This window comes from Cicer arietinum, chromosome 7, assembly GCF_000331145.2.
Source record: "Cicer arietinum cultivar CDC Frontier isolate Library 1 chromosome 7, Cicar.CDCFrontier_v2.0, whole genome shotgun sequence".
In the NCBI taxonomy this organism is placed as follows: Eukaryota; Viridiplantae; Streptophyta; class Magnoliopsida; order Fabales; family Fabaceae; genus Cicer; species Cicer arietinum.
Window position 1 is genome coordinate 19,365,412 of NC_021166.2, and position 11,272 is coordinate 19,376,683.

Genomic DNA, 11,272 nt, shown 5'->3' on the forward strand with positions numbered 1-11,272 from the left:
ATAATTGCTAAGTGTGATTGTTTGGATTTGTGTGTAAGTGATGATTGATTTCAAAACCCTTTTAAAAACTGAATTTTGCTATTTTTCTGCTGCTGTCTGATGTGTATTCGAATACAGAAGGTTGTATTCGAATACAGACATGTTGTTTTTGCTGCTGACTTATATGTAGTCGAATACAGAAGGTTGTATTCGAATACAGACATGTTGTTTTTGCTGCTGACTTATATGTAGTCGAATACAGAAGGTTGTATTCGAATACAGACATGTTGTTTTTGCTGCTGACTTATATGTAGTCGAATACAGAAGGTTGTATTCGAATACAGACATGTTGTTTTTGCTGCTGACTTATATGTAGTCGAATACAGAAGGTTGTATTCGAATATAGACATGTTGTTTTTGCTGTTGACTGTTGAAACAACCTTGTATTCGAATACAGAGATATTGTATTCGAATACAACAGTGCAGTTTTGTTAAAAACTTCATTGTTCAACCTTGTTTATGCATGTTTGGTATATGGAAACCCTTTTAAGGTGCATGCTAAGTTGAAAGGTTATTTTGTGCATTCAAAAACTTAAATGTTATGTGTTACTTGTTAATTTTCGGTTGGTGACCCTTTACAACTATTGTGGAAATCTGGGCTTTGCCCTCAGATGAGAGCCAGGACAATCCTACCGGTTCGTACCCTGTGGATGGGAATGTAGAGGGGAATGCCTGACTGGAGCTATGTTAGGAGGATCTTATGGGGCGCGTGGAGATTACTCAGTGCGTTTAGCTTGTTTTGGAGAATGATCAAATTAGGTTGACATAGAGGGAACATACGTCTTTCTTTTGAATTGTATTTATTTTAAAATGGAAGACTGTACCTATACGAATACTATCAGCTTGACATGTTATTTTCGATGGGTTACATTACCACTTTTTGATGTGTAAACATTTTGGATTCATATTTTGAGAAACTTTTCCGCTGCTTGTAAATTATAATGACTCAATTATTTATCCAAAGGTATTTCCTTATTTATTTCTCTGTTTTATTTTAATCTCTTTTGGAAAAAAAAAATACACCCTCGCTTTGAAAATCGGGGTGTTATAGGTAGAAAAAAATTCTCGTGGTCAAGTTCTAAGTTTGGGGTTGCTCATGGGATAACGACCTTTTAAGTTTGGGGTGGTGATTCTCAGAAAAAAAAAATAAATAAATAAAAACTAAAAGAAAAATGAAAAAAAAAATCAGTTTGTGTACTTTGATAAATAATATTTTCTTAGTTCTTTTGTAAATGTTTGATAATCTCGACAATGAAAAGGTGAAGAAAAATAAAAAAGTGGTAGAATAATTTGAAAATGTATGTCTAACTCCAAGTAGTAAAGTCTACTATCCCAAAATGTCTTACCGTTACCTAAGCCCCATTACAATCCGAAAGTCCTCCAAAAGTGTATGTGTTTGCTGCATTGTGATTGCTAACTAGAACTTTTTCAAGCATATCGTAGCGTGATGCATGTTCTAGTATTTGAGTGATAAATTCATAACCTTTGCTAAACACTTGAGGGAAATTTTGGTGAGATTGTGTGAAGAGAGAGTTGAACTTGATGAATGAATGCTAAAATATACAAATTGTGTTGTTTTTTTTTTTTATAAGCAATCATGAAGCATTATGAATGTTTTGTATTAACTGAAACTTTGAGAATTGAGTTTGATTTGATTTGAGAAATTGAGTTTAAGTTTGCTCTTAAGTGTACCAAATTTGAAATTAATTGTTGCTTGGGGACAAACAATATATTAAGTTTGGGGTTGTGATGACTCTTCATCATATGCACATTTTTCATTGTTTTTAGTCTTATTTATCTTTTATTCATTAGTTAATTTAAGGAGTTATTTGATATATTTTGTTAATTTTATTTCATTGATTTAATAAAACGTTTTTGTTCTTATTTCCTTGATTAAGTAGAGATTTTTCAGAGTTTTGCACGGTTACTTTGTTTTAATGTAGAGTATTTTAGCCATATCTAGAGTTGTAGATGTCTAATTGGAGTCAAATCAAGTGCAAATGATAGCTAAACTCCATAGCTACAACTTTCATGAAGACATCGGAACCCAATTCAAACTCAAAAGAGGAGAACAATGCAGAAAACGTAAAACAGAAGAAGTTGTGCGCCTGAAACGCAACAGTCGCACCTGAGGCGCATTTTCAGGCTGAAGACTTTGTCGGGATACGATTGAAGCACAAAAGATGCACCTGGAGCGCGTGGCACGCGACATCAGTCATTAAAATGCTTTTTTTTTTCTCACTTTCTAGTGATCTTTTTTACAGGGAAGTTGGGAGACTTGTGCCATAACAGAGAAACTCAAATACGGTCGTTTCTAACACCATTTGAGCAGTTTTATCAAGAATCATTCATGAATCTTTCTTGTAATTCTTCTCTAATCTCTATCTTTTCTATCTTTGTCATGAGTAACTAAACCCTATTTGTTAGGGATGCGTGTAACGAGATGAAACCCTTATTTTTTATTTGATTTCTAGTTATATGAATGAGTGTATTGAATTATTTTTCTCTTATATGTGTTTAATGCTTTTTATTGCTTGATCAACATTAAAATGTTATACGATTTGTATTTTGAAATGGAAGTGGACTTTACGAAGACTTGAGATGAGAAATTCATGAATTTGTAGTATAGGGATAGATGTAGGTCATGAAACCAATTAAATTAGCTGCGAAGACAATAGTTTAACAAGAGAATTCTTGTACGTTAAGGCTTAATTCTAATCTTAAATTCACTAATGAATTATGCGTTACTTTGGAATTAAAGGTTTTGTTACTAGGACATTAGGGCAAAAATAATAAAGAGAATTCAATAATAATTCAATAAAGGAATTCAATAACTAGGATCAAATTAGACACCAAGGTTGGTTTCGAAGTGAAACTCATCCCTTGACATTTTTCTTAGTATAAATGATCAATTTTATTACTGTTGTTAATTTTAAATATTATTTCAATCAACATGAGAACTTTTTGTTCAATTTTAGTAATTAAATATAATTCGATAGTAAAACACAATCCTTGAGTTTGACACTCAGTATTACCATTTTAATTATTACTTGCAACGGTTCATTACACTTGTTGAAGCGCTATCAATATTCTTTTTCTTTTTCTTAGAAATTACATCCGTAAGAGATTTATCGCTAGCAATAGAACGATTCTCTATAAAAGGTTCTTCGAAAGCAGTGAACAATTCTGCAAATCATTAATATCTCTATGGTTAAAAATTCTACAAAACCTTCAAATCTTTTGGCAATCATGGGATGAATATTATCTATCATTAGTGATAATAACAATTGGATATATATCCACCAAATATCTTGAATGTAAATTTGCTTCTAAATCCAACTTAATTTGATGAATTTGGACAACGTTATCCTCTAACACTACATCACTCCAATAACCTATAATACACAAATCTTGATAATGAATATATTTTTTTTTTGTTATGTGCTATCTAAATTAGATAAACTAGATAAAAAAAAATCTCATGGATTACATTTTTTTTCTACATAAATCGACATCATTTTCTCTCAAAGGGAGTGAATCAACTACCACTTTGTCAACTTAATCCAAATTAAACGTGTCATCTCAATTCTTCTTAAATCTTTGTTGATCAGACGGAGAAAATTCATGAGTAACTATGTTAGCTTCTAATTCAACATTGGGGATGTGTGTTGAGACAAAATCTCAATTTAATGTTTTGATGAAAACAAACAAAAAGTTAATTAAGAATGTTAATTATGATTCTAAATGTTATGTTAATTTAACTTGTGCTTTTGAGAGTATTAACTTAAATATATGATTTAAACAAAGCAAAGAAATCAGCATAAAAAGGCAAGAAACTAAACAGACAAGAAAAGAGAATATTCTTAACATGGAAATCAGAGAATATTCTCCAGTTTCAAGAATGATCATCACAGCTCTAAGATCAATCAATCTCCACTAGTTAAAAGAAGTTTTAGCCTCTAAATTTTACATCAATATCATCAACACTTGGCAAGGAACAAACTGATATAATCAGATTCAAAGAAACTACTCGAATCACAAAGAGAGAAGATCACGAATTAGCAAGACCAAACATATATGAACAATCTCCAGCTTGACTGTCAAGAACGAATATCATTCATGATAGCAGTCTGAAAAACGAAGAATGTTCTAGTTTTGACAGCATTGATATAAGAGCATTCTGGTATACAAAGAACAAAGTCTTCTTTTAATTCAAGATTGATTTGGGCTACGAAAATACATCAATCTACATTGCAAATCACCAGTATTCATTATATAGGAGCATAATTATATACTCAAGATCATTTTGGATAGATTTTTTCCATAAGATCAACAAAAAGCAAAGTAATGCATCAAGAATAAAAAGCAAGACTAATCCTCAAAGTTGATGGTTAAAGTAAGCAAGTACAAACTGGATAGAAATGATAAAGTCCCTGCATCCTTGACACACATACAGAACAGAAAAGCTTGGCTTGCAACAACTGTCACAATTGTCAAAATCTAGCAATCACTCAAAACAAAAACGAAGAACGTTCTTCGTTTTCACAGCTTTGGAAGAGCAAAATCTGCTGTAATTTAAGATTGATCTGCGCTACAAAAGTACATCTATCTACACTACAAAACATCAATATTCATCACAGAGGAAGTTAATAATCTACACAAGATTGTTTTGGATAGATTCGATCAAAGATGATCAACAAAGGCAAAACAAAACATCAAGATCAATCTTCAAATTGATGAGCTATGAAAAAGGATAACCATGACAACAAGGACACTACTGCTCACCTTTTTGCATAAAGCACATCATGTTTCTGAGACAAAAAACTGACACATAACATCTGTCAAAGTTCAACACTCAAACAAAACAAGAAACGAAGAATGTTCTTGTTTTTTTACAAAAGAACATTATGATTTTAATTCTCTTTTAAAGATAGAATTAAAATATATAATTTTACACAATATAAACCACATATTAAACAGTATCAAGACTGCTCATACCATTGGTGAAACCAAGAACTCAAGATCAATAACCAAAGGTGGAAAACAACCTCAAGATTGATCTCCAAATTGATGAGTTGTGAGCAAGGACACAAGTACATTGTACTTACAATATTATGTTGAAAGTTTTGCATAAACCTGACTCAAAATAGTGCCAACTGACATGTGACAACTCATTCACTCACTTATTCACATTTTCCATGAGACCCAAAAGCAAGAATGTTCTCCGTTTTGTCAAGAACGTTCTGAACAGCAAATAAATACATGTTTGATTGCTTTAAAATATATCTGACACTTGGGAAGTGTGTCCAACAGATATATTCATTTTAAACTGAATATTCAAAGTCTTTTAACATCTATAAATTGAAGATCAATTGGAAGATGAAGGCAAGAGTTCAATTTACAAATCTACCAACACTTGTTCAAGTAACAAGTCAAAAAACTCTTCAAGCAAACTCCAGCTCTCTTCACTATATCTTTGGATCATTATATACTGAGTTTTTCTTTCATTTATCTCAAACAAGTGTTGAGAAGTTTCAAGATCCCAAATACTTTTATCATACACATCATTTGTAACTCAAGTCTATCTTTTATGTTAGATTGAGTGTGTTTGTAAAAATTCTTTTAAGGCTGAAAGGTGATTGCAAAAATCCTTTCTAGGTTGAAATGTGAAGATTGTAACAAATCAAGGTTGATCTGGATTGGTGGTGTAAAAACCAAGAACGTTCTCTGTTTTGAACACTTAGTGAAAAATCTCACGATTGTGAGGACTGGACGTAACCCGGATTGGGTGAACCAAAATATATCTCAATGTGATATCTCTTCCCTTATCTATTTACTTTCATCATGTTTGGTTATCAAGTTAAATAGATAAGTTAAATTGTCGATTTAACTAACCAAGAACGTTGTCCGTTTTCTGGTCAGAAACCAAGAACGTTATCTGTTTTTCACAACCAAGATCAATCTTGAGTTATTTTCTTAAGTCTTTAACATAAAATTTTAAATAGGAAAATTTACAATTCAAACCTCCCTTTTCTTGTAAATCGACATTGCTACTTCAATGTGGTCACTAACACTGTGACTTTCTTTTTTTGTAATTGCAATTGCGACCTTGTCTGGAACAACAATGTTTTTAAGGACATATATTTTAACCAAATTATTTTATGCTGCAACGTTTTCCATAGATTGAGCTATTCTTCAACTTTATAGGATTCACAAAACAATGGTAATTTTTCACAATCAATGAGAACAAAAAATCTATACCCTTCACATTCCCGAACACTTTTAAATTGGTTGCTTATAATGTGGTACCAATACCTGAAGGGATTGTGAAAATGATATTTGGCCTCCAATATTCTTGAGGCATATTGTAGATACGAATTCAACATTGAGCCTTTGTGTTTCTTACTAAATCTAGATTGAAATCTTTTGTCTAAGAGAAAACTCGAAGAATACCAGGTTTCAAATTCCATGTTCCAACTGTTCGAATACTTTTAAAATCCTCGATAGAAGCACACAAGAACTCATAAAATTATTTCCTGAGGGGAATACCTTGCCATGAACCAATCAGTTTCCATAATTTTAAAAGTTTTTCACGTAAAATTGACAATGTAATCGGTGTATCACCCTTAGACACGGTAACTCTACCATGAAGGTTATATTTGAAACTTGTCAAACCTAATTGATATTCATATTCTGGAAATTTGATAGTGAGTGTCAACCCATTCAATAAAAGGTTTTGGTAACTTATTCAATTGATAACTTGTGCAAAAGTTTTGAATAAGAGCTATTAAGTACTAATTGACACATGAGTTGGAGGAACGATCTTTGCATGTGTTGATTCGCGAACGCATCCATCAAAGCTTTGACTTTTTTCACCTGCAACAAAAGTAAACTTATCCACCAAGTTGCCATCTTGAATCGGTTTTACCACAACAAAAGCTTCCTTTACCAATAGAGGCACACATATTGAAGTAGACACTCCAGTAAGTTCTTCCTCGTTCAAATAGGAAGTATAATAACTTGAATTAGTTTCCAATTAGTTTTCATGAAGATGATATTGGAAAAAAATGTTCCCAGATATGGCACCAATGATCTAAGGTAGAATCTTAGTGGTTGTTGGAGTCTTTGAAGTGCAATGAAAAAGAATGGCTTTAAGAAAAAACACGTTTTAATTTGGTGTAGGTGTTGAAGTTAAAACTTAGGGACATAGGTGAATTAAAGGTGTTGGTTTTCAGTCCACATCTCCACTCGAATTTGTCTCATTAGTAAAATTATTATCTTTTTTAAATATATATTTTATTCATTTTATTTAATATTATATATATATATATATATATATATATATATATATATATATATATATATATTATAACTTCAATATTCTCTATAGAAAACATAATTTTAATATTTTATTATTATCTAACTATAATTTTCTTATTTTATTTTTATCTTAAAATAAATGATAAATTCTACTATAACTAATTCATACAACTGCGAGATTTCAAGTTCGAACTCATGACAGAGATAAGACGTCCAACCTTGTGAGGTCTTGGGTTTGAACCCAAGACATATGCAAGACGTTTAACCTTACAATATTGACATTTGTAAGTTGAGTTAGGTTCGAATCTTGCACAAGACGTTCAACTTAACATTATTCATATATTAATAATAGTAAATATGATCTTTAAATTTATATTTAAATAATTTTTCGATCCTTATAAATATTATATTTTATGTTTAATCTCTATATAAATTTTCTTTAAATAATAGTCCCTTAAATATCATTTGTTAACAATTTTTATTTCCACTCTTAAGTCAACTCACACATATCTTTTAAAAATTTAAAATAATTTTCTGTATAGTTATTTAGAATATTACAAATATCTCCCTAAAAATAATTTAGATATTTTATAAAAAATAAATTAAATATAAATTTAAAAAAGTTAAATATTTTATTTATAATATACTAAATATGAATCTAAAAGATGATTGAATTAAAGAGAGAGGAGAAGGCAAAAGCCACCGGAGACACGAACCTAGCGGAAGTAGTCTTACATGGTCCCACGCAAGAACAGCTTGCTCCTTCCTTTGTTCTGAAATCATCAACATCAAAGTACACTGCATAACATAACATGTCTTACAACTTACACGTGTCTTTCTTCATTTGGTAACACTCGCGGTGCTAACAACACCACCGCATGCTCGCCGTTTGCAGCTCCATCACTGACATAAAGCTTCATTTTTTCTCTGCTTCGCCACGTTTCACTCCACCTATCTTCCTTTTCACCCCTCAATTACCTTCTTTATATATAACAACAATATTTTACATTCTCATCCTAATCAAGACTTCTCATACTATACAATGCATGCACTTTTCAACTATGGATTCAAATAGATTCTCCTTCTTAGAACCATTTCTCTCATCACACTACATAAGGAAACTTTTTTCTGCTTTCAGTTTATTTTTTGGAGCTTCTTTGCTTTTGTGTTCTCTTTTCTTTCTAACTAATTCCCTCAAAGTTCCTAAAGATTCAATCTTTCTTCCAATATTCAACACTTCTCACACAAATTCTTCTTTTCTTTCTTACCCTTTATTTTCTTTTAATACTACTACTACTACTACTAATCGTTCTTGTTTCTCTCAGAAGAACAATGTTTCTGAGAATTTCCTTAAGATAATTGAAGAACAAAGTGTTGTTGTCAAAAGAAAACATGATGGCATGAAGAATCATTCTAGTTTTATTACTAATGTGAGGAATGTGATTAAAAATGTGACCAATGATGTTTCATACAATGGAAATAGTAGTGTTATTGTTGAGGAATTGAATGAAGGGGGTTTGGTTTGGAATAAGAATGAAACTATAGTTACTCATAGTGATAACAAAATGGAGAAAATGAAGGTTGGTTTTTATGAAGATTGTGATATCTTTGATGGAAAGTGGGTGAGAGATTATTCAAAGCCATATTATCCTTTAGGTTCTTGTCCCTTCATTGATAGAGATTTTAATTGTCACCTTAATGGAAGGCTTGATCTTGAATATGTAAAATGGAAGTGGAAGCCAAATAAATGTCACATTCCAAGGTATGATTATGATTAATGTTTTTCATTGTTATTATTTAAGTATTTTTTTGGATCAAGAAATGTTAAGTGTATTAGTTATTATGTTATTAGATTTGCAATTAAGAAAGATGAAAGACTTCTTCTTTTGAACATTATGTGAAACAAGAAAAAGAATGTGCAAGAGGGTTTTAGTTTTATTATTCAACTTTTCATGTATTGAATGAAAATGGTTTGACAAATGTTATGATATTCCAATATTGTTGCATTGGTATTGCAAATTTAGTTAATTCAGCTGTGAAATATATTCAATTATATTGATGTTATGACATATCTATCAGTTTGAATGCAACTGATTTTCTGGAGAGGTTACGGGGACAGAGGCTGGTTTTTGTTGGAGATTCATTGAACAGAAACATGTGGGAGTCCCTAGTTTGTATCCTTCGTCAAAGCGTTGCAAACAAGAAACAAGTTTTTGAGATTTCGGGGAAAAGGGAATTTAAAAAGAAAGGTGTCTATGCTTTTAGATTTGAGGCAAGTTTTCTTGTTTATCTATAATATTTTTGTCAACTGAGAATCTTGAGTAATGGTATCTTAATAGAATTTCTTTGTTTTTTATTCTTTCAGGATTACAATTGTTCAGTGGATTTTGTTGCTTCACCATTCCTTGTTAGAGAATCAAGTTTCAAAGGCAAAAATGGTTCATTTGAGACATTAAGATTGGATTTGATGGACCACACAACTACAAGGTATCAGGATGCTAATATTATAGTCTTCAATACAGGCCATTGGTGGACACATGATAAAACTTCAAAAGGGTGAGTTCAGTTTAACTCTTTATTGCCTTCAAAAGAATGAAACTATAGGATTTGCTATTCTAAAATGTTGTGATGTGATATTATTACAGAGAAGATTATTATCAAGAAGGGAAGCATGTATATCCAAGACTCAAGGCTTTGGATGCATATATGAGGGCTTTGACCACTTGGGCTAAATGGGTTGACCATAAAATAAATTCCAATCAAACACAGATTTTCTTCAGAGGATACTCAGTTACTCATTTCTGGTACTTTTCTTTCTCTTGCATACCTTCCACAATACAATTGCATATGGACTTGAATATTATAAAACCTTTTTCCTTTTACCATTGCTATTGGTTTATTACATTGTCTTCAAATTTTGTTCTAAACCTGCTATTAGTTATAACATGAAAAATCTTCTCTATAATTGTGAAATGTCCAAGGTGGTAACTCCAACATTATAATGCTTTGCAGGGGTGGACAATGGAATTCAGGAGGACAATGCCACAAAGAAACTGAACCAATATACAATGAAACTTACTTACAAAAGTATCCTTCGAAAATGCGGGCTGTAGAGCATGTCATCCAAAATATGAAAACCACAGTGATATATATGAACATAAGTAGACTTACAGATTACAGAAAAGATGGACATCCTTCGGTATACAGAAAAGATTATAAGACATCGATGAAGCAGAACGCTGCTTCGCTATACGAAGATTGCAGCCATTGGTGTTTGCCTGGAGTACCTGATACTTGGAATGAATTGCTGTATGTTTCTCTCTTAAAATATGGAAAGGGAACTTGGAAAATTTGAGCTAAATTCCTTATAATCATTCCACAACCAGTGTCTGATTCTTCATGCAATTTCTATATATGTTTCCTATTGGAATATCCATTATGAACAAGTTCTTAAGTTATTATATAGTTTGATTAGAATGACAAATTTTCCCAATGATCCATGTGATTGTATTGTAATATTTATATTTATACAGGTGTGGTGTGAGAGTTGATTTTGTTTGAGTCATTTTCTTTGAAATAGGAAATGTCAAATGTAGTCACTGTAACCGAAACAAAAGAAAAAAGTGACAAGATTTTGTATACAGATTCTATTCATGTAGTAATTAGAGATTTACCATTTTACTTTTACTGGTACAAAAAAATTGATTTTAATCTCTGTCATACATCATTTGCAGAAAATGAAAGTTCAATATTTGAGTAAAAGGGTGATTTTTTTATGCTTCCATTAAGGTGTTTCAACCCTCTAGATTAAATAGTTACATTTTTTTAACTTGTACATCACTAAGAGATTAGGAGAGTCACACTCCACACAAGTTCAGACAGAATCACCAATTTTATTAAAGATTTAGCATAT

At 31.3% G+C, this 11,272-nt stretch overlaps 1 protein-coding gene across 1 annotated transcript; it reads left to right on the top strand.

Annotated features, from left to right (window-relative positions):
* The first annotated feature begins 8,050 nt into the window (after positions 1-8,050).
* On the top strand, positions 8,051-11,021 carry LOC101508086 (protein trichome birefringence-like 2). The gene is made up of 5 exons (XM_004509514.4): positions 8,051-9,121; positions 9,439-9,631; positions 9,725-9,915; positions 10,005-10,163; positions 10,372-11,021. The coding sequence occupies exons 1-5, from the start codon at positions 8,238-8,240 to the stop codon at positions 10,712-10,714; spliced, it is 1,770 nt and encodes a 589-aa protein (XP_004509571.1). The 5' UTR covers positions 8,051-8,237; the 3' UTR covers positions 10,715-11,021.
* The last annotated feature ends 251 nt before the right edge of the window (positions 11,022-11,272 follow it).

Excerpts from the sequence above, each read along its gene's own strand:
- LOC101508086 (XM_004509514.4), top strand. The coding sequence starts at position 8,238 with ATGCTCGCCGTTTGCAGCTCCATCACTGACATAAAGCTTCATTTTTTC. Across the intron at positions 9,122-9,438 it reads AATAAATGTCACATTCCAAG|TTTGAATGCAACTGATTTTC; the intron begins GTATGATTATGA and ends CATATCTATCAG. Across the intron at positions 9,916-10,004 it reads CATGATAAAACTTCAAAAGG|AGAAGATTATTATCAAGAAG; the intron begins GTGAGTTCAGTT and ends ATATTATTACAG.